Here is a 23438-nt window from a genome sequence, read left to right as displayed (position 1 = left end):
AGCCAGCCTGGGTGAGGGGCTGATGGCTGTTTGCAGGCTGGTCAAGCCCCCCCAGTGGGGACCCTCACCCCATAGAGGTTTGGGCAGCCTGGGTGAGGGACTGATGGCTGTTTGCAGGCTGGCCACACCCCTTTAGGGTGGGGGGGGCCCCCACTGGGGTTCCTGGCCAGTCCGGGTGAGGGGCTGAGGGCCGTTATTAGGCTGGCCAAGCCCCCCGGTGATGGAAGCTCCCAACCTCTTTTTTTCTTTTCTTTTTTTTTATTCTGGGATTTATATACCTTCTATAATTGAAACTCTGTAACCTTGAGAGGAGCTCAGAGCCGGCCAGGGCAGGCAGGAGGGAAGCTTGGCTTCCTCCATCACCAGGGTAACGTAAGCCTCCTGCTCACTCCAGCTTCGTGGCCACGGCCGGCTGAAAGCAGGTATCTGGGGTGCATTTACCTTCTATAATTGAAACTTTGTTGCTTTGAGTGGAGCTCAGAGCCAGCCGCCGCGGCAGGCGGGAAGCTTGGCTTCCTCCATCATTGGGGCAACCAAGCCTGCTGCTTGCTTCAGCTCCGTGGCTGCCATCTTGGTTGAGTTAATTTGCATATAGTCACTGATTGGCTGGTGGGCGTGGCTTAAGGTGTAGCGAAGGTGTGTTCAATTTGCATGTTTGTCTTTTATTAGTGTAGATTGTATATATTATACATATAACATGTATATTATATAATATATATTTATATTATATATATATATATAAAATTTTGCTGTTAATAGCTTTATAATTCACACAACATACACAATGTAGGGTAATTTCTGTTCTTATTTCTATTTACTCTAAGGAGAGAAGAGTGAGAAAAAATAGCTGACTGCACTAGAGTACCATATATTCTAAATGCAGGCAGTATTAGGGCAGAAAATTATTTCATTTCTGATCAGTATACCTTTGAACTTTAATCAGAATTATATTGTTTTTTGCCACTGTAAAAAAAAAAAAAAAAAAAGAGGCATGTGATTTAACCTTCCCTTTAAGGAGACCTCTTTTTGTTTGCATAAATCAATTTGGAGTTCGAGCCTTTTTTTTTTTAAATGACACCAGTAAGCCAAACCATTTACAACAAGTTTGGATTATTAATAGGGATTTGGAGATTTGCTTATAAATTGTTGACTTTTAATGTCTCTTTTTATTCCCTGCTATTACAGTTTACTATCTGAAATCTTTAAAACAAAAAGTTTGATCAAGTAATTCCTTGTTCTTAATGTATTCAGGTGAGGTTTACAGTTGTTTAAAGATGAATAGGAAACGATTTCCTTAGTGTGTATGTGTTTAATTTATATATCCATTTTCTTCTAGGGCGAAGGAAGATCATATTGTCTAAATTTTCTTGTATGAAGTTTTAAAAAGTCAATTATTACTGCTTCTTATTAAAGGGGTCAGAAAGGGAAGGACCAAACATTGAATATATTCGACAAGCCAGTTTCTGTGCTTTACATTTGAAGAGAGTGGGATTGGCCAAGATTTTAACCCTACTGCTTTGAGTTTATAAAAGTGGAGCCTTAAAGGAGTGACCATAAAATATTTCTAATGAGTAGGAAGGGAGAAAGGACTTTATTTGTGCATGGTGTAGTCAGATACAGAGCAGGAAAGAGCTGTTGAGATTTGAGTGAATCCTTTGCTCCTTTCAGCTTGTAAAACAGGAAGAAGCAGAGAAGTTCTCTATATTCCCAATGTTCAATAACTCCCGCTGCCTATTTTTTCAACTGCTTCCAGACCACAGAGCAGAAGTGGAATAAGTTACAGATCCCTGTAGCTCTTTTGCTCACAGCCTTTTGCAACCGTTTCTCATCAATTTTATTCATCACTAAACTGGTGAACTTCACACAATGACTCCCTTTCCTGTATCTCATTCTTGCAAGATGATCTCACTTGCTTTATGGAGAAGATTGAAAGAGTAGGATGAGAATTCCCTCATATTCTACCTTTACTTTATAAATGAAACCTCAAATCCATCAAAGACTCAAAAGTAATTCCTTGATCTATCTACCATCTTTACCTAGGACTTGTTCTCATATAGTGGCATATATAGCATCTTCAGTTTCCTCTTATCCACAAGCCTTTTTTTTGGCCTTCAAATATTTACATACTTATGTATTCTGTTCTCAAAATTTGTCATTCTTTTTTCTTCCCTCCTAACCTTTTCTTCTGTATTTGTACATAACTTCTATTTTGTTAGTACACAACCCATCGTCTATCTCTGCGTCTTCCTATTTTTAACTTAACACATTGTGGATGGATCACGAGAATTCTTGCTTCATATTACACTGTTTTACAAAGTATATTTTAAAAAGATATTAGCTTGTAAGAACATGTAAAAAATAACTGCAAAATGCAATGGGTATTTAATTTTAAAGTGTGCCTTTAACATTTATGTAAAATGTTTTTTGTACTCGTTCAATAGAAACTTACCTGGCCACTGGATAAAACTAGCAATAAAACTACTGGTCCTCAGGGCTCCTTATACTCATAACTGGGTTATGGAAGATAATGATAGATTTTTTTCTAATTGAATGGACAAGTAACATGAAATATAAATTTGGCCAGAAATTCAGAGACCACGATAAGCATGGAATGTTGCAATTACAATGAAACTAGAGGCCCAGTGCACAAAATTCGTGCACAGGGTGGGGGGAGTCCCCTCAGCCCAGCCTGCACCCTCTCCAATCTGGGACCCCTCGGGGGATGTCTGACTGCCATCCCTGGGGATCGGGCCTAAACTGGCACTCAGACATTCCTCTCACAATCCTGTACCGTTAGCTCCTAATCGCTCACCTGCGATTAGTCACCCCTGACTCCCCCCCCCCCCCCCGCCCCCGCTGGCTTGATCACCACTCACTGCCTCTGCGTGCCAGCTTGATCGCCCCTAACTGCCCCTGCTGCTGGCCTGATCGTCCCTAACTGCCCCTGCTGCTGGCCTGGTTGCCCCTAACTGCTCCCCACGTCCGGCCAGGTCGCCCCCAGCTGCCCCCTCCCTGCCGGCCTTGTCGTTCCTAACTGCCCCCCCCCCCCCCGCCAGCCTGGTCACCCCCAACTACCCCCCCCTACCAGGCTAGTCGCCCCCAACTGCATCTCCTCTGCCAGCCTGGTCACCCCATGCAGCCTACTGTTAAGTCGTTTGGTCGTCCCTCACCAACCCCCCTGCCGGCCTGGTTATAGGCAGTCATCTTGTGAGGGTGTTAGGGTTAATTTGCATATTACCTCTTTATTATATAGGATGTGCAGTTAGATCGGAATGAATTATAGAGAACTTGTCAGAAGACTTTAGTGTAAATGTGGAAGGTAATAAGTAATCAAATATAGATGACATAATGGTGCATTTTAGAAAGATCTGGCAAGTACATTTATAGTGTAGCATTAGCATGGAATATATGATTATGCTTTTAGTCATTTTAGTTGGAATACTGTATCTCTAAAGAAAAAAAACAAACACCAAAATGAGATTAAAATCTTTCTAAGAGCAACAAAATTTTAGGAATACCAGAATAATAGGAACCATGCATTGGATAAATGTTGTTTGCCAGGAATAACAAATATATCACTTGCCAATGCAGTAACCCATGCTCATAAAGGGCATTAATAATTTAACATGAAACTTGTTGCTGAAGAACTTAACGTGTAGTCTTGAGTTCATAGAACTCTGAGCAGCCGATACTAATTATCTTTGGTACTGTGTCTAAACATTCTTATAATCTCTTCTGATTATTAGGTTTAGGAGTCAGGTGAAGTGCTAATCAAGATTTCATTCAAGCCCTAACCGGTTTGGCTGAGTGGATAGAGCGTCGGCCTGCGGACTCAAGGGTCCCAGGTTCAATTTCAGTCAAGGGCATGTACCTTGGTTGTGGGCACATCCCCAGTAGGGGGTGTGCAGAAGGCAGTTGATCGATGTTTCTCTCTCATCGATGTTTCTAACTATCTCCCTTCCTCTCTGTAAAAAATCAATAAAATATATATTAAAAAAAGAAAAGATTTCATTCAAGAGTTGGGCCTTGAATGATGAGTAGGATCTCCCCAACCTTATTTTCTTTTGCTCTCTGACACGAACTTTGGCCTGTGGCCTTAATGTTCTCCACAAGTATCCATTATAAGTTATATCTGGGTTTGTCCATGCTGATCCTCCCAATCTGGAATATTGCTCTCACCTTCCATCCTACCTCACTTAACCCGGATTTGATTCAAAACCTCACTAATTTATGATATAGATTCCTTTTCTCTGAATTCTGATAGGTTATCCACACCACCCCTCTTCAGATCTTTTTTCTTGTTCTCTAAATGGTCTATTTGGAGTCTATAATTAGATTATAATTTAGTAAAATGGCTATCTGACAGCCTCTTCTATTTCCCAAAGTAAATACTTGATTGATTGTTGGGGAAATTTACATCATGTATCAGGAATGACTTAAATGTACCAATAAAAAAAAAAACCCACAAAAAACCTTAAACCCCCAAACCCAATAATATGCTGAAGACTGCACTATAAGTGAAATCTAACTGATTTAAAATGTATTTTCCATTTTTTCGAAACTACATTGTATTGTGTGTGTGTGTGTGTGTGTGTGTGTGTGTGTGTGTTTACCACTTTCTTTAGTTCTACCTTTAATTTCCACATTTAAATTATGGTCAGATCATTTTCTCCTCAATTTTGGTTCCAGACTAAAAATTTTTTTTATTTTTTATTTTTAAATATATTTTATTGATTTTTTACAGAGAGGAAGGGAGAGAGATAGAGAGTTAGAAACATCAAAGAGAGAAACATCGATCAGCTGCCTCCTGCACATCTCCCACTGGGGATGTGCCCGCAACCCAGGTACATGCCCTTGACCGGAATCGAACCTGGGACCCTTCAGTCCGCAGGCCGATGCTCTATCCACTGAGCCAAACCAGTCCCGGCCCAGACTAAAATTTTAGACTTTAGTGAGAAACCAAGACGGTGGCATAGGTAAACACCTGAAATTGCTGCCTCGCACAACCACTTCAAAAATACAACTAAAAGACAAAACGGACATCATCCAGAACCACAGGAAGGTTGGCTGGGAATTCTACAACTAGAAGGAAAAAAAAGAAAGCACACTGAGACTCAGAGGAGGTGTGGAAGTAAAGTGCAGAGGTACGGAAGCGTGCGCAGAAAGGGCTGGCAACTGAGGACGTGGTTGTCTTTTTCAATCAGAAGGGAGCCACAAGCTCCCGATGGCCCAAACTCCAGTTCCGGGTGAGTCTCTGGGGACCCAGACTCATACGGGGAGAAACTGGACTGTCTGGCAGCAGGCAGAACTCGAGGGCAGCTTTCTCTCAGAGGTGCTTGCAGCGATTACCTCAGGACACTGAGACCCGGGACCTCTTAGGGCAGGACTGAGGATCAGCCATAGCTGTTAGCTCTGCCCTGTTGATTCCCTGAGACCCCACCCCACCCAAGCAGTGCCCAGAGGTTTTTGCATATGAATGGCCTGGCCCTTTGCAATCTAAAATTAACAAGCTGCAGCTGGGTCAGAGAGACCCAGAACATCCAAGAGAAAGCCCAAGGCCCCACAGCAGCTTGCATTGCTTCACAGCTGGGCCTCATCTGGGCACCTCCAAATCCCAAACAAGGAAGAGGAACCTGCAGATCTCTCCGTAGCTCCTGCTAGGTGTCCTCAGGCAGAGCCTAAATTAGCACCTCCTTAGAGATCCAAGTGCCAGTGTACCCAGTGGTCAGAGTGGGACCATCCAGATTACAACTCCTCAGATCCATAAGGGACACACTCAGGGGGCAGACTCAGTGAGCACCAAAGCCCCACTGAGTCAAGTCTTGCCCCATAAGGGTGTCTCCAGCACAGAAGTTCTCCCACCACAGACACAGCTGATTCTCATAGCCAATTGGCCTGAAGGTTAATTCCTCCCAGTGATACCAACTACAATCATGGCTTAACTACAACAAGACTGTGCACACGGCCCACAAAGGGGTGCACCAAGAGTGTCCACCTCAGGTAATTGGGGAGGCTGAGCCACTGGGCCCTATAAGACACCTAGCACACAAAGCCACTCTACCAACACAGGAAAGCATAAAAAATGCGGAGACAAAGAAACAGGACACAAATGACAGAAATGAAGGAAAGCAAACTACTGGATATAGAGTTCAAAACCATGGTTATAAGGTTTTTCAAGAATTTTCTAGAAACTGCCGGTAAATTTAGTAAGATGCTCAATAAGTCTAGTGAGACCCTCAAGGATATGAAAAAGGACCAACTAGAAATTAAGCATACACTGAAAGAAAGAATATTATATGGACTACCAACAGCAGACTAGAGGATCCCAAGAATCAAGTCAAAGATTTGAAGTACGAAGAGTAAAAACACCCAACTGGAAAAGCAAAAAGCAAAAAGAATCCAAAAATACGAAGATAGTGTAAGGAGCCTCTGGGACAACTTCAAGTGTACCAACATCCGAATTATAAGGGTACCAGAAGAAGAGAGAGAGCAAGATATTGAAAACCTATTTGAAGAAATAATGACAGAAAACTTCCCCTTCCTGGTGAAAGAAATAGACTTACAAGTCCAGGAAGTGCAGAGAACCCAAAACAAAAGGAATCCAAAGAGAACCACACCAAGACACATCATAATTAAAACGCCAAGAGCAAAAGACAAAGAGAGTCTTAAAAGCAGCAAGAGAAGACAGTTAGTTACCTACAAGGGAGTACCCATAGGATTGTCAGCTGATTTCTCAACAGAAACTATGCAGGCTAGAAGGGAGTGGCAAGAAATACTCAAAGTGATGAATGCCAAGAACCTACAACCAAGATTACTTTATCCAGCAAAGCTATCATTCAGAAGTGAAGGTCAGATAAAGAGCTTTGCAGATAAGAAAAAGCTAAAGGAGTTCATCACCACCAAACCAGTATTATATGAAATGCTGAAAGGTATCCTTTAAGAAGAGGAAGAAGAAGAAAAAGGTAAAGATACAAATTATGAACAACAAATACACATCTATCAACAAGTGAATCTAAAAATCAAGTGAATAAATAATCTGATGAACAGAATAAACTGGTGAATATAATAGAATCAAGAGCATAGAAAGGGAGTGGACTGACAATTCTTGGGGGGAAAGGGGTTAGGGAGTTCGGGAAGAGACTGAACAAAAATTGTACACCTATGGATGAGGACAGTGGGCGGGGGTGAGGGCAGAGGGCGGCGTGGGAACCGGGTGGAGGGAAGCTATGGGGGGAAAAAAGATTAACAACTGTAATAATCTGAACAATAAAGATTTAATTAAAAAATTTTAGACTTTAATGCCTAAAGTTCTTCTTGCCTAAAAGACGAGTACTATTTAAGATGCTTGTTTTATATTTGTTAACTGTTTTATAAAAGCGAGGGAAGGCCTAAAATACTTATGTAACCCTTTCAATGAGACCTATGGAGTTTTTGGAGCCAGTTTAGCCCTTATTATGCCTCACGCAATAATAGTTAATAAATCCACAAGTTTCCATTTGTATCATCTGGTTTACAGAATGACAAGTTGGAAAATTTTTTAAATCGCAACGTTTTCGGGGGCGGGCATGAGGAAAGTGGGGGCATGAGTAATGGGAGTCTTGAGTGCCCCTACTTTGCTCATGCCCGTCCCCTTCTCTCACTGCCCAAGTTTCTGGCAGCAACAGTGTTAAGAAGCCTTAATTTAATGCTTAATTCAATCCTCCAATACTGAGAAAAGAAGGCAGAGAGAAGTTTTTGTGAGGAGCGTTGTCCTAAAGATATTTTTGTAGAGGCATTTTAAAAATGCTACTGGCGGCTGCTGCAGATTTGTGTTTTCTTTTCCCTTTAAAACCTCGGGGGCGGAGGCAAGCGCCTGAATGCGTGGAGGGCTCCGCAGCCCTGTCCGTCAAGAGAAAGGTCCGGGGTCTGGAAGTCCCTTTCCCCGCCCACCCACCAGCGGCCGCGCATGCGCGGACCCGGCGGGTTGGATAGCTGTCGGCCGGGAAATGGCGGCTGCGGGCTTGGTCGCTGTGTCCACAGCTGCAGAGCATTCTGGCCCCGTAGCGTCGGGAGGCAACCTCTCTGGTGTTAACTGCGGCCCAAGCGCCGGGACAGGTCCCGGTCCTGGCCCGGGCTCGTGGAGCCGTTCCCTTGATCGAGCGCTGGAGGAGGCGGCGATAACCGGGGTGCTGATCCTGAGCGGCCGGAAACTGAGGGAGTTTCCCCGGGGAGCGGCCAACCACGACCTGACGGACACCACCCGGGCGGGTGAGCGGGGCCGGAGGCATTCCTGCCGACGGGAGGCCCTGGGCGCGGCGGGAGCCGCCCCGGCCGGTGGGAGGGCTGGAGGGTAGTCACAGCCTCGGGACTCGGGACCCGGGTAACGGGGGGCAGGCGCCTGCCCCCGCCCACCCGGTTCCCGGTCTGCGGGCCAGCCCCCGAGCTCGGGGCGAGGCGGACAGCGGCATCCCCGGGGAAGACCGCAGGGGACTGGCGGGCGGTGGTTTACTCTCCTAGAAAGTTACAGTCGGCCGCTGCCCAGATAGCCCCGCCCGGTTTGTGCAGGCCGAGCGGACCGGGGAGTCCACTGGGAAACCGACCTGCCAGATTGGGGCTCGTAGCGCGCTTAACCCGACACAGTGGGTGCGTTATCCGGAATCGCCCATCTCAGCGCTGGCGTTTCTTGGAGTTGTTTTTCGTGTGAACCCGGACGCTGCAACTGTACTTTATCTAGTTGAGTGACCAAATGTACTTGTAAGAATAACTAGAGCCACCTTCACACTCCCATTCCTTCTGCCCCACTGTCCTCATGCCCGCCCCCGGAAACGTTGAAAGAAGAAAACTACTTTGAAAAGATACATAGGTTGCCTACCATGTCTGTATTTAATGCTTTTATAAAAACAAGCATTATTTTGCTTTGTACATATTTTTGAACACAGGAAAGATAATAAGGATTTAGGTTTTCATAGTTGGAGAGAACAGTGTCTGGAGACTGAGGTGTTCACCACATTATTCTTCTTTTGTGTTTAAAGTGTAACTTCCTCAGGGGGTTGATTAAAAACAGTCTATTCATATTTTGCACAAATACAAAGGAGAAAAAAAATCACCCAGTTTGTATAGTATGGTGTAGTTAAATATTTTATTTTCATATAGTGTTTTGCGACCAAAGAATGTGTCATGTTTATTCCATTTTATTTACCTTAATTTATTTATATTTATTTTAAAATCTCCAATTTAACACCTTCCTATGTTTGTGCACTCATTAAAGACTGATAAGTATTGCATATGATTCACTCATGTTAGAAAAATAAACAGAATGTTAAACTACTTCAGGAAACTTCTTTCCAAAGAAACTTTTGCTCTAGTGTAAAATAGAAGAAATTAAATGCCTACTTATCTAATCTCTTTCTGGAAACAGTTATACTGAATATAGTTTGTATTTTTTAGTGAATGACATGAAAGTTAAACTATTGCTAAGGTTAATATGAACAGCCACTTGCCTTTTGCATGTGTTCTGATTGATAACATCTAAAATTATCATTTGTATCCCATCTGATTCTGTTCAGGAGATGGTTAGCATAGTGATTTCATATTGGTGTGAGTCATTTCATATTATTACATTAAGCCTGAAGCTAAAGAACAAGTTGATTACAGGAGTTTAGTTCATTACCTTACTTGCTTTTAAATAATTGTAAGACCAAAGTGTTTTTGCCTTTAGAAAACATTTTAACTAACAAAGAAAACCCAAGGTATTTATCAAGATCAATAAATAATCCTAGTGAATTTTTCTTTGTGCTCTGAAATTTTAATTTATCATTATCCATGTTTATTATTTTAATAGTTTATATATAAACCACAATTTTTGATGGTTGAGATTTATCTGGTCAAAAAGTCTAAAAAAGGGAAAAAAGATAAAAAGGAGGGAAAAAATACTGCAGGGTATTTTCTAACCTATTAGGCTAAATTCATTTTAATATGGTAGAAATACCACTTAGTAAGTATAAGAAAGCTTTGGTAGACCTTGTACAAAAACACTGAATTATTCTTTTTAATCAGATAGTTTGATGTGGATAAACATTTATTGCGTTTTCAGTGCTATTCAGTGTGTTAGGTGTTTTAAAATACATTGCCTTGTTAAATGCTTAACAACCAGTGGATTAAATATTATTGCATTCGAGCAATTACTCAGCATTTACAGATGAGGAATCACTCAGAGAAAGTCATATAACTAGTATTAGTGGTAGAATTTCAGCCTGGGTCCATCTAATTCTTTCCTCTTTATTACATAGCCTCCTTATGTACAGACAGGTATTACCATTCCAGTTTTTACAGGTAATGAAACCAAGATTTGGAGAGAGAAGATAATTTGCTCAAAGATCTGTAGCTAAAGGCCAGGAAAAGTGATATTAGCTAGGATTTGAGCCTAGTTTGAGATAACTCCAGAACCATAGTCTACCTGTTAAAACAGCTACTTACATGAAGTCAGACCCAACCTATTAGCTAAAGTGTTTTGTTTAGATCCTATAGGAAATTTAAAGCCAAGAAAATTATTTTAATACTGCCACATAGTTCTTTGATAATATAGGGTGTCCAAAAATTCATGCAAGAAGTAATTTTGATAGAAAACACAGGTTTATAATTAAAAACTAAATTTTTCATTGATTCATAAAGTGTATAGTGTAAAGTTATGTATGGAATAGCACATCGGGTAAATGGCCTCCACCGCTTTGCTGGCACATACGCAAAGCCGTGGACTTCATTGGTCTTCATTGTCCCTGCTCCTGGGCCATAATTGGTACTTGGTAATGCTTATCAAATTGAAGGGATTGAAATCAAAGGGCAACAGATATTAGAATCTGATTCAATAAACCAAGTAAAATTAGGCTTTTATTTTTTGTTGTTGTTGTTGTTAATGCTCATGCAAAATTCAAATCTTGCGTGAATTTTGGGACACCCTATATATAGAATGTATCTGGTAGAGCTGCTGTCCTTCAAGAGTTTTTATCCTAAGAAACAGCACATATGACCCATACCATTTATAATTAGACATGATTAGAATTCATCATGGAACCTTTTCTGGAGGTTTACCCCTCCTGTTTATTTAAAAAGGAAGAGCTTTAGAAAAAGGGAGATCTTTACTTGGAATGAGTGACATGATTAAGTAAACGAGGAAAATCACAGAAGACTTTTGGGGCCAGAAATGATGTAGCTTAGATTTGGGTAGGCAGAAGTGAGAAAGATAGCCTTTTCAGGCACTGGTGGACATGCAAAAAGTCTTAGAGTATAGGGCACATCAGTTAATTTTGCCAGACTGTCATGCATTCCCCTTTCCTCTGATAACAATACTGTACTCCAATTTTCCTAGGGAACCACCCCTCTCAGTTACATAGATCCCACCCTGACACAAGGGTGTGCACTTGGCTCAGGCCTAGCCAATCAGTGTTGTCCATCCCTCTGTTCACAGTGATTATTGAAAGAAAGGCATCTTTTCCAGTCAGCATGAGTGTTAATTCAGAATTTTTTATTTAAACTGTTGAGAAAGAGCCATGCTTTAAAGCCTGTGGATGCTGTGAGAATAGAATGTGATCCTGGAACTTGCCAATAAGTGGAAAGCAGAGCCAAAAGATGGTTCTGATGATAGTGTTTGTATCTTTGGATCTGTATTAATCTTTGGATCAGAGAATATAAGACCTATCTTTCACACATGCAATAGCTAGATTGATGATAGGTTTGGAGTGAGGCGAGTCAACATTCATTTATTCAGCAAACATAGACTAAGGGATTTTGTCAGGTGTAGAAGTACAGAGAAGGATCAAGAAATTTCCTGTGCTCAAAGATTTAAGGGATCAGTGGAGAAATAAATAAATAAATGTAAAGATTACATGAGTTATCTAATAATAGTGAAACTTTTATGTATTAGGCATTATGGTAGGTAATATAGGGGAAATAAAAATAAGAAGAGGTTCTACCCTTTAAACATAAAATCTAGGAATCTGATTAGATGTCTGTGATGATAATCTTAATCTATGTGGGAATGAAAACCAGACCATGTCAGAAAATAGGCCCGGCCAGCGTGGCTCAGTGGCTGAGCATGGACCTATGGGCCAGGAGGTCATGGTTCGATTCCCGGTTAGGCCATATACCTGGGTTGTGGGCTCAATCCCCAGTGTGGGGCATGCAGGAAGCAGCTCATCAGTGATTCTCTCTCAGCATTGATGTTTCTATCTCTCTCCCTTTCCCTTCCTCTCTGAAACCAATAAAAAAATATTTTTTAAAAAAGGAAAGAAAAATATACAAATGCTGATTAAATTGATTTTTTTTTTAAAAAAAAGAATCTGTCAAAGATTACTGAGCTGTTTAGAACCTGGAGGACTAGGAAACATGGTAATGCTACTGATAATAACAGTAGCTAACATTTAGTGAGCTATTAGCATGTTCCAGGTATTATACTAAGGTAAAACATGCACATATAACAACCATATGAGTTATAAGTACTGTTTTAACCCTATTTTACACATAAAAAATGGAGACAAGATTAATCTGATCAAGGTTATTATTCTCAGCTAATAAATGGCAGAGCTGGGATTCAAATTTAGGTACATCTGATCCTAAAACTTGTTTTTTTTATCACAAGCCATTCTGACAAAGAAGTTTGGTACACATACATATAATTTATTTGTTTTGCATGATACCTTTAAAGGGCTGGTGGTAGTACATCTAGTTAATCATGTACAACAAATAAAAATTTAAATTTGGAGTTTTAAAGTTAGGGCTCCAGCATAAATTTGAGAAAGTCATAATAGTTTATGAGATACTTGGAGAAAGAATGTAGAGAGTGGAAAAGCTGGCCACTGACAACCATGGAATATTCATTTATTTAAAAAGGCAAAAAGAGGAATTAGCCTGTTTCATAACTAGGCCTGTACTAGAATTCTGAGAATCCTAAAAACCAAAGGAATCATAGTAATCTAAATTATTTTATACATGAGAAGTAGTCTCAAAGAGGTTAAATATCTTTAAGATTATATAGTGATCCTTACAACAAATGGAATGTCCCTATTATTGTCAACAATAACTGAAGTTATTGTAACTAATGTGCGGAGGTGGGAATGAAGTGAATTTCTTTAAGGTCTTGCTGAACTCAGTCAAACTTTATAAATATTTGATCTAAAAGTTTGTAAAGCATTAGCACACACAAGAAACAAAAAGCAATAAAAAAAAGATATAGTGAGGTGGTGCTGTTTCACAGAAGGCAGGCAAATGTAAGGGTCTTAATTGAAGCTGTAAGAAATCTCTTTGAATGGAAGACAGAAAACAAGAAAACAAGGACTTAGCTTTGGGGGAAAGCCTAGAGTTGAAAGCAGAATGGGAAGACTAAGGTTGCACACAAAGAAAGAAAAATTGAAATGTAGTGGTGAGACTAGGTAATGCAGTCCTGTTGAAGCCATGAGAATTGAGACTTTCAACAAATGGATACTTATTTTCTAGGTAAAAAAAAAGGAGGATTGCTAAAAGGCCATTTAATTTTTTAAGGAAGCAATTCATAACCCACAAAATTATGGGTTCATTAGCCTTGGAAATATGTACTGACTGGAGTGTCAAGTATTAAGAGGAAATCATATTTTTCTTGGAATCCTATTTATGTATATTTTTGTAACAAATACAGTAGATATACTGAATTTTTGTAGAACAGTACTGTCCAATACAGTAGCTACTAGCGATAGGTGGTTATTAAAATAAATTAAAATTCAACAATTTGGTTCTTCAGTAGCACTAGCCACATTTCAAGTGCTTAATAGCTACGTGTGTCATATTGAACAGCATAGACAATAAAACTCTTGTATCATCGCAGAAAGTTATGTTGGACAGTGATGTTGGGGCATACTGTCTTGAATAGAATTGAAATTTCATCTGTATTACTACTTTATAAAATCATACTTCTTTTGGAATTGTTTTTTCTGTATTCATGAATACAGTGAGCCACCATGATGACAGTAGCTGAAAACATTGTTAAATAATGGTTGAGAAGGGAGAGGCAAAGGGAGGAGGTGGCAACAAATGGGGCTCAATCATAATTACAAGATCCTTGCTAGCATCTTAGGGTCAGGGGTGATATATAATTTTTTCTTTTAGAAATAAAATCTTATTAGCAGTGACTGCCACTTAAGCATGTCATCTTTATTAATAGAAGCATTAAGTGTATATTTGACACATTTACCATCCACTGAGTGTTATGTGTTCAAATCAGGAAGAGTCTTTTAAGAGCCTTAGAAATGAGGAAAGAGTAGAAAACAACAAAACTAATTTTATTAATCAGACTGGTTCGATTTAGTAGACTTTAAAAGACATCTCTTCTGATACTAAGAGTTGTACATGCTCGGTATAGTTTAGAAAGTTATAAAGAAGACACTAAAGATCATTCATAATTCCAGATACCAGAGATAACTGGTAGTAAACACTGGTTTGAAATCTTGCAAAAATTTTCTTTAATATACACATCCTCACTTTTTTAAATTATAAAATAAGATCATACAGAGGCTTTTATCATCTAATCTTTTTATTACATGAAAGACAATATCAGAAAATAGAGATCAGCATAATTTTCAGTAGTAGTTCACTGAATAAATAACTGTCATTTAATTTATCCTGTTGATGCACATTGGGATTTTTAAAAAAATATATATTTTATTGATTTTTTACAGAGAGGAAGGGAGAGAGATAGAGAGTTAGAAACATCGATGAGAGAGAAACATCGATCAGCTGCCTCCTGCACATCTCCTACTGGGGATGTGTCCGCAACCCAGGTACATGCCCTTGACCGCAATAGAACCCGGGACCTTTCAGTCCGCAGGCCGACGCTCTATCCACTGAGCCAAACCGGCTTCGGCCACATTGGGATTTTTAACTTTCACTATTACAAATGATATTGCTCAGAATAGCCTAGTATGTATGTCTTTGCAGACTTGTCTAATTATTTCCTTAGGATAAATTTCTAAAAGTGTAAAAGATATTTATTTAAAAGGTATGCACAGTAGCCCAGCCGGGTGTGGCTCAGCGGTTGAGTGTCAACTTAGGAACCAAGAGGTCACCGGTTCGATTCCCGGTCGGGGCATATGCCCAGATTGCGGGCTCTGTCCCCAGTAGTGGGGGTGCAGGAGGCGGCCGATCAATGATTCTCTCTCATCATTGATGTTTCTCTTTCTCTCTCTCTCCCTCTCCCTCTCCCTTCTTCTCTGAAATAAATATAGATGTGAGAGAGACACATTAATTGGTTGCTTCCAGCACGCCCCCTACTGGGGATGGAGCCCACAACCCAGGCGTGTGCCCTGACTGGGAATCTAGTGACCTCTTGGTGCATGGGATAACACTCAACCAACTGAGCCAAATGGGACAGGGCAGATTAGTACTCTTAATTATATCTGCAAAATCTCTTCTGCCTCATAAGGAACATAATCAAAATATATTTTGTATTCGCAGTCCCAAGGATTAGGGTAGAAAATATTGGGAGGTCATTTTTGGATTCTTCCTACTAAAGAGGTTTCTCTCTTGCTCTCTTTTTATTGTACAACAGCTAGTACAATGCCCTCTGAGGATTTATTGAATGTATGTTATGTACATTGGATAGATGATTGAATGAGAAGGGGAAAACAGAAAATGATGAAGTGTCTATTCACTTTCTTAGCTTTGGAAATAGTGACAACTGACTTTTGTGTGAGTGGGTTTAATGGGGACCCTGAGGGCTTCAATCATGGTAGAATTCAGTCAGAACATACTCAAGGATAATACCAGTGAACAGGCTTCCTTTTGATAATCAAAAAGTCAGGCTTTTAGACCCTCTTTAATTGGTGTTATAGAGGATGAGAGGATTTATATGTACTAAGAGTCAGTCCCCAAAAATGTAACCAGTGGCAATGAGAATTTTTAGGTCTTTGAAATTTTTCAAAATAAGACCTTGATTTGTTAATAAAAGAAAATAAATTTTAAACTCACAGTGAAGTTGGCTTTCCATGTATATTGAATATTTATAATGGATAATTATGCAAGTCTCAGTTGTCTGAAGAAAATCTTAGCCTGATAACTATGTGATGCTTTTTCTAATTTAATAACATTGTGGTTTCTGGTCATCTGTTACCAAGTGACAAATGAAGCTTAATTTTCAAATTTTAGTATGCATAAAATCACCTGTGGCACTTTTTTTTTTTTTTTAAATCTTTATTGTTCAGATTATTACATTTGTTCCTCTTTTTTCCCCCCATAACTCCCCTCCTTCCAGCTCCCACCCCACCCTCCACCCTCACTCCCCACCCACTGTGTTCATCCATAGGTGCATGATTTTTGTCCAGTCACTTCCCGCATCTCCCACACCCCTTTTCCCCCCAAGAATAGTTAGTCCATTCCCTTTCTATGTCCCTGATTCTATTATAATCACCAGTTCATTCTGTACATCAGGTTATTTATTCACTTGATTCTTAGATTCATTTGTTGATAGATGCATATTTGTTGTTCATAATTTGTATCTTTACCTTTTTCTTCTTCTTCCTCTTCTTAAAGGATACCTTTCAGCATTTCATATAGTACTGGTTTGGCGGTGGTGAACTCCTTTAGCTTTTCCTTATCTGTGAAGCTCTTTATCTGACCTTCAATTCTGAATGATAGCTTTGCTGGATAAAGTAATCTTGGTTGTAGGTTCTTGGTATTCAGCACTTTGAATATTTCTTGCCATTCCCTTCTGGCCTGCAAAGTTTCTGTTGAGAAATCAGCTGACAGTCGTATGGGTATTCCCTTGTAGGTAATTGAGCCTCTTTCTCTTGCTGCTTTTAAGATTTTCTCTTTGTCTTTTGCTCTTGGCATTTTAATGATGATGTGTCTTGGTGTGGTCCTCTTTGGATTCCTTTTGTTTGAGGTTCTCTGCGCTTCTTGAACCTGTAAGTCCATTTCTTTCTCCAGGTGGGGGAAGTTTTCTGCCATTATTTCTTGAAATAGGTTTTCAATATCTTGCTGTCTCTCATCTTCTGGCACTCCAATAATTCTGATATTAGACCGCTTAAAGCTGTCCCAGAGGCTCCTTACACTATCTTCACACTTTCAGATTCTTTTTTCATTTTGCTTTTCCAATTGGGTGTTTTTTGTCGAATCTTTGGTTTGATTCTTGAGCTCCTCTGGTCTGCTATTGGGTATAATATTCTTTATTTCAGTCCGTGTATGCTTACTTTCTAATTTCTTTATCGTAGCATCGAGGGTCTCATTAGTTTTCGTGAGGCTCTGCACAAATTTATGGCAAGCCCTCAAAATTGCGATTCTTAGCTCCATATCCTCCATTTCTGTCATGTTTTTTTGTCTCCGCATCTTTTATGCTTTCTTGGTGCACCCCCTTGTGGTCTCTGTGCGCAGTCTTGTTCTAGCGAAGCCTTAATTGTTGTAGTTAACACTAGAGGGATTTGACCACCAGGCCGACTGGCTGTAGGAATCAGCTGTGCGGAAAACGTCTGTCTTCTGGGGAGGCCCTAATCCAGCCTTTGCCTGAGGCGATCGGCAAATGGCTGTGCGCAGGGCTTGGGCGGGTGGGATCAACAGGGCGGGGGGAGGGAGCCGCTATGGCCGCTCTCAGTCCGTCCCCAGGGGTTCTGCCTCTCTGTCCCAGCAACCGCTGCAAACCTCGGAGGGGCCGTAGCCAGACAGTCCCGCTTCTCCCGTTTGAGTCTGGGTCCCTAGAGACTCGCCCGGATCTGTAGCCCAGAGTCTGAGACTCCCTCCTGATTGAAAACGACAACCGCGCCCTCAGCCGCCAGCCCGCTTTGCGCGCGCACCACCTCACCACCGCACCACCGTACCTTTAAATTTTCCACACTACACCTCCTCTGAGCGTCGGAATGCTGTTGTTTTTGCTTCTAGTTGAAGAGTCTCTCCTCAGCCAGCCTTCCTGTGGTTCTGGTTGATGTCTGTTCCGACTTTTAGTTGTATTTTTGAAGTGGTTGTTTACGGCGGCAATCTCCGGTGTTTACCTATGCCGCCATCTTCGATCTCTCACCTGTGGCACTTTTTAAAAAAAAATGTATATTCCTGATTCCAGACCCTAGAGAGTCTAATTGGGGAGATCTGGGGCCAGGTGCATAAACTTCCTTTTTTAACAAGAAGTCTGGTGATTCTAGGGCAGATGGCCTACGAACCTCCAGTGGAGAAATTCTTTCTTAGATTTTTGCTACTTTACTCTAAAATTCATTTAGGAAGACAATAATTTTTCACATCCTAAAGTTCTTGATTAGGCAAGCCAAAGATTTTATTTCAATTTAAAATGTAAAACACATACTTTATTTTGCAAAATTGGACACTTTGGTATAGAATTAACACTTGAAAGATAGGTTTGTTTGTTTTAAAAATGGTGTCACTAAAGACTCTTTTCTAGGATTATCTCAGGATTTTTTTTTCTTTTTTTTAAATTCTGAGAGTACCCTTAGTTTCTTTTTAATATCTGCAATCTGCATTAATTTGGAGAAAAGAAAGATGAACAGGGTTGCCTACCTCCTGTTCCTTTAAGTGTCTGCAGTATCCCAAATCCCAATTCCAGGGATTCTATTAACATTTTAGCCAATGAATCCTATAGTAAAAAGTGTTGACAACAAATGTATGTTTATTTACATTATATGCATGTACTAATATACTAAAATTATATGTATTTTAAATTATACATAAATATTAAATTGGAGAAATTAAACATAAGTAGAAATACAAATTTTAATGTTTTTCTTCCATGCTCCAGTGGATCATTTTGTGTATCCCCTGGATAACAGGTTCACACTCCTCCTTTGAGACAATTGATTCAGACAGTGGTTAGCCTCTTAGTGATCTTCAAGTAGCAGAAAGGGAATTCAATATTAAGTATTTGAAAGCATTACTTCGAGGCAATATGGGAAATGGGAGACAGTCTGAGATGTGGAGTTCAAGGATAGAGAGCCTATAACCTTTTCAGAAGGAAAGGGTATTAGAAGACAAAGACTGAAGACATTTCTTGAAGCAGTGCTATAAATAAGGGATTCCTTGTATAGCATGTATAAAACAAGCCAGTGTGTATGTGAAGTGGAGGTTAGAATAGTTTGTAAAGGCTGAGCTGCTTCCATGGATTTGATGTGATTGCTTGGGGTAGGAACCATATTACTTTAGGAGTAAGAAGATTTGGATGTTTTAGCCTTGATTCTTTAGTATTTAGTTGTTTGACCTAAATCAGTCTTATCTTTCCTCATTGAGATCTTAAAATTTAGAAGGCCTAGAGATTTGGAGGAATCTCCTCAGAGGTTGTGCTTTGGCATGGGTATGAGTTAAACTGTGCCCCTCCCCCAAAATGGCTTCAACTAGAATCAACTTTGATTCTGTGGTGTATTCATTTAACAAACAATTTTAGTCATGACCTTGTTCCTGAGGTCCAGACATATATTTTAGTTGTCTACTTGATATTTTCACTAGATGTCTAAATAGACATCTTAAATGTACCTTGAGCAGAAAGAATTCTTTTTAAAAAAACATAGATTTTCATTGATTTCAGAGAGAAAGGGAGTGGGAGAGATAGAAACATCAATGATGAGAGAGAATCATTGATCTGCTGCCTCTTGCACGCCCCCCACTGGGTATCAAGCCCCAAATCTGGGCATGTGCCCTGACCGGGAATCGAACCGTGACCTCCTGGTTCATAGATCGACACTCAACCACTGAGTCATGCCTGCTGGACGAGCAGAAAAGATTCTTGATTTGTTTCTCCTACTCCCTTCCCCCTAAAAAGAGGTAGAAAGAAGAAACTAACATCAAAAACCTGTTCTTGTAGTAAATGACACTATCATTTATTTGTTGAGGTGGACCACATCTCAGTTAGTGTTGAGTAATTAATGCCATTATTCCACCATCCGTGTATCCAAGGCAAGTAGCTCAGGCCTCAAATGTGGGAGTCATCTTTTATTCTATTTCTCTCATCCTCTTGAGTCTATTAGCAAATCTTCTGCTTCAACATATCTTAAATCTGTTCATTTCTCTCTGCGTCTCCTGCTGAACTCTAGCCTGAGCCCCATGATCTGTTGCCATGAGCTACTGCAGAAGCCTCATAACTAATTTTACTTCTACTCTTACCATTTGAAAGCATTCATACAGCAGCCAAAAATGGTAGTATTTTTAAAATGTCAATTGGATCATGTCACTTCCCTTTAAAATCAAACTAACAATTTCATGGCACTATCCACTGGCCTTTTTAAAAAATACATATTTTTATTTACTTCAGAGAGGGGGTGGGGAGGGAGAAACATCAGCGATGACAGAGAATCACTTATCAGCTGCCTCCTACACACCCCACACTGGGGATCGAGCCTGCAAACCTGGCATGTGCTCTGACTGGGAATCAAACCATGACCTTCTGGTTCACAGGTCGATGCTCAACCACTTAGCCACACTGGCCAGGCTGTTGACTGCCTTTTGTATAAAATTCAAATGCCTTACCAGGGTCAAAAAGCCTATGTGTCTCTTCAATAAATGGTGTTGGGAAAATTAGACAGGTACATGCAAAAAAAATAAAACTAGACCACCAACTAACATCCATACACAAAAATAAACTTAAAATGGATAAAAGACTTAAACATACAATGGGAAACCATAAAAATCTTAGAAGACTCCATAGGCAGCAAAATAACAGACATATGTCATAGCAATATCTTTACTGATATAGCTCCTAGGACAATGGAAACTAAGAAGAAAATAAACAAATGGGACTACATTAAAATAAAAAGCTTCTGCACAGCAAAAGAAACCTTCAACAAAACAAGAAAGCCCACTGCGTGAGAGAACATATTGCCAATGTTATCTCCGATAAGGGTTTAATCTCCAAAATTTACTGGGAACTCATACAACTTAACAAAAGGAAGGTAAACAATCCAATCAAAAAATGGGCAAAGGACCTAAGTAGACACTTTTCAAAAGAGGATGTACAGAAGGCCAAGAGACATATGAAAAATGCTCAAAGTCACTAATCATCCGAGAGATGCAAATCAAAACGACAATGAAGTACTATCTCACACCTGTCAGAATAGCTATCATCAACAAATCAACAAATGACAACTGCTGGCAAGGATGTGGAGAAAAAGGAACCCTCGTGTACTGTTGGTGGGAATGCAGACTGGTGCAGCCACTGTATAGAAAACTGTATGGAATTTCTTCAGAAAATTAAAAAATAGAACTTCATTTGACCCAGTAATCCCACTTCTAGGAATATATCCCAAGAAATCAGAAAAGATATATATGCACCCCTATATTCATAGCAGCACAATTTACAATAGCTAAAATTTGCAAATAGCTCAAGTGCCCATCAGCAGATGAGTGGATTAAAAAACGGGTACATCTACACAATGGAATACTGCACTGCTATAAAAAAAAAAAAAAAAAAAGGAACTCATACCATTTGCAACAGCATGGATTGACTTAGAGAGCATTATGCTAAGCCAGTGGTCGGCAAACTCATTAGTCAACAGAGTCAAATGTCAACAGTACGATTGAAATTTCTTTTGAGAGCCAAATTTTTCAACTTAAACTATATAGGTAGGTACATTGTTAGTAACTTAACTAGGGTACTCCTAAGCTGGCCTTTGCTAAAAACGTCCTCAATCTGATTGAGGTACATTCACTGAGGTCGACCCCTTCCAACTCTCCCATCCACACTCGTCTTGTATACTAGTTTCGTCTATCTCCTTTCGTTCATCCTCTCTATGTCCAAACCATCTCAACATACCTTTCTCAATCCTCGACACTACATCTTCTTTCACTCCACAACGTTCCCTAAAATTAACTTAATAAACTTTACTTAAAGTTTTAAGTCTTAAACTATAGGTACATTGAATAAAACTTGATATCATACTTAATAATGATATTATTTATTGATAAAATTAAATTCCTTATAATTTAACTCCCCCGCACTGCGTATCCCTCGGCCCGCCTGCGCCGCGTCTCCCATTGACCGACCGACGGACACCCCCCACTTCTGAACCACTTCTTCAAAATAGACTCGCCCAGGCCGAAAACTGACTTCTGCACATGGGCCAAGAAGTTTCAATCGCACTGTACGTGCGTGCCCGCACGTGGTATTTTGTGGAAGAGCCACACTCAAGGGGCCAAAGAGCCGCATGTGGCTCACGAGCCACGGTTTGCCAACCACTGTGCTAAGCGAATAAGCCAGTTGGAAAAAGATACATATCACATAATCTCACTCATTTGTGGAATATGATGAACAATATAAACTGATGACCAAAAATAGAGCCAGAGGGAAAATATATTTTAGAATATAATAGAAGTAATCCTGTTACTTGCAGATTTTTAATATTTCCTGCAACTTTTGTGATATTATACTATGTTAGTACAGTTTTGGTAATATTATTATATTTAAAATCTTTTTTCTTGAAATATTAATGTTTATTGCATACAAATGGCTAATTATTTTGTATCTACAATCTGGTAATAGATTTATTTTGTATACTAGAGGCCCGGTGCACGAAAATTTGTGCACTCGGGGGGCCGGGGGAGGGAGGTCCCCCAGCCCGGCCTGTGCCCTCTCACAGTCTGGGAACCCTCGGGAGATAACGACCTGCTGGCTTAGGCCTGCTCCCGGGTGGCAGAGGGCAGGCCCAATCCCTAAGTGCAGCCCCTGGTCAGGCTCAGAGCAGGGCCGATTGGGGAGTTGGGGCGCCGCCCCGTCGTGCACAGAACAGGGCGGATCAGGAGGTTGCGATGCCATCCTCACTCACGCTCAGAGTAGGGCCGATCAGGGGGTTGGGGCGCTGCCCCCTGTCACACACACAGCAGGGTCAATCGGGGTTGGGGAGCTCCCCCCTGTCATGCACAGAGCAGGGCCGATCAGGGGGTTGAGGAGCTCCCCCCGTCACAGAGTAGGGCCGATAGGGGAGTTGGGGCACCGCTCCCTGTCACACACACAGCAGGGCGGATCAGGGGGTTGGGGCACTGCACCCTGTCACACTCAGGGCAGGGCCAACAGGGAGGTTATGGCTCTACCCTGTCACACACAGAGCAAGGCCCGTGGAGGGGGGTTGGGGTGCCACCCTCTATCACCCACAGAGCAGGGCGGATCAGCGGGTTGGGGCGCCACCACTGTCACACTCGGGGCAGGGCCGATGGAGAGGTTATGGCTCTACCCTGTCACACACAGAGCAGGGTCCATGCGGGAGGGGAGGGGGTTTGGGGCGCCGCACCCTGTCACACACAGAGCAGGGCTGATCAGGGGGTTGGTGTGCTGCACCCTGTCAAACACAGAGCCACAGGGCAACCAGGGGATTGGGGAGCTCCCCCCTATCAGGCACAGAGCAGGGCCTGTGGGGAAGGGGGGTTGGGGAGCTCCCTCCTATCAGGCACAGAGCAGGGCTGATCAGGGGGTTGGGGCGCCTTCCCCTGTCAAACACAGAGCCGCAGGGCAATCACGGGGT

At 41.1% G+C, this 23438-nt stretch overlaps 1 protein-coding gene across 9 annotated transcripts in view; it reads left to right on the top strand.

Moving 5' to 3' along the window:
- The first annotated feature begins 7977 nt into the window (after positions 1-7977).
- The window catches only part of LRCH3 (leucine rich repeats and calponin homology domain containing 3), a 106024-nt gene continuing 90563 nt past the window's right edge, over positions 7978-23438 (top strand). For all 9 annotated transcript variants that reach the window (XR_011470310.1, XM_070406423.1, XM_070406420.1 and 6 more), the window contains exon 1: positions 7978-8247. Coding sequence is in view for 8 of the 9 variants with exons in the window: in XM_070406423.1 (XP_070262524.1) it covers positions 7986-8247 (262 nt within the window). In the remaining variant the exon portion in view is untranslated. The remainder of the gene's footprint in view (positions 8248-23438) is intronic.

Source organism: Myotis yumanensis, unplaced genomic scaffold, assembly GCF_028538775.1.
Source record: "Myotis yumanensis isolate MYYU_CA2020_CCGP unplaced genomic scaffold, mMyoYum1.0.hap1 SCAF_2, whole genome shotgun sequence".
NCBI lineage: Eukaryota > Metazoa > Chordata > Mammalia > Chiroptera > Vespertilionidae > Myotis > Myotis yumanensis.
The sequence above is the reverse complement of the archived record's forward strand: the minus strand, read 5'-3'. Positions and strand labels throughout refer to the sequence as shown.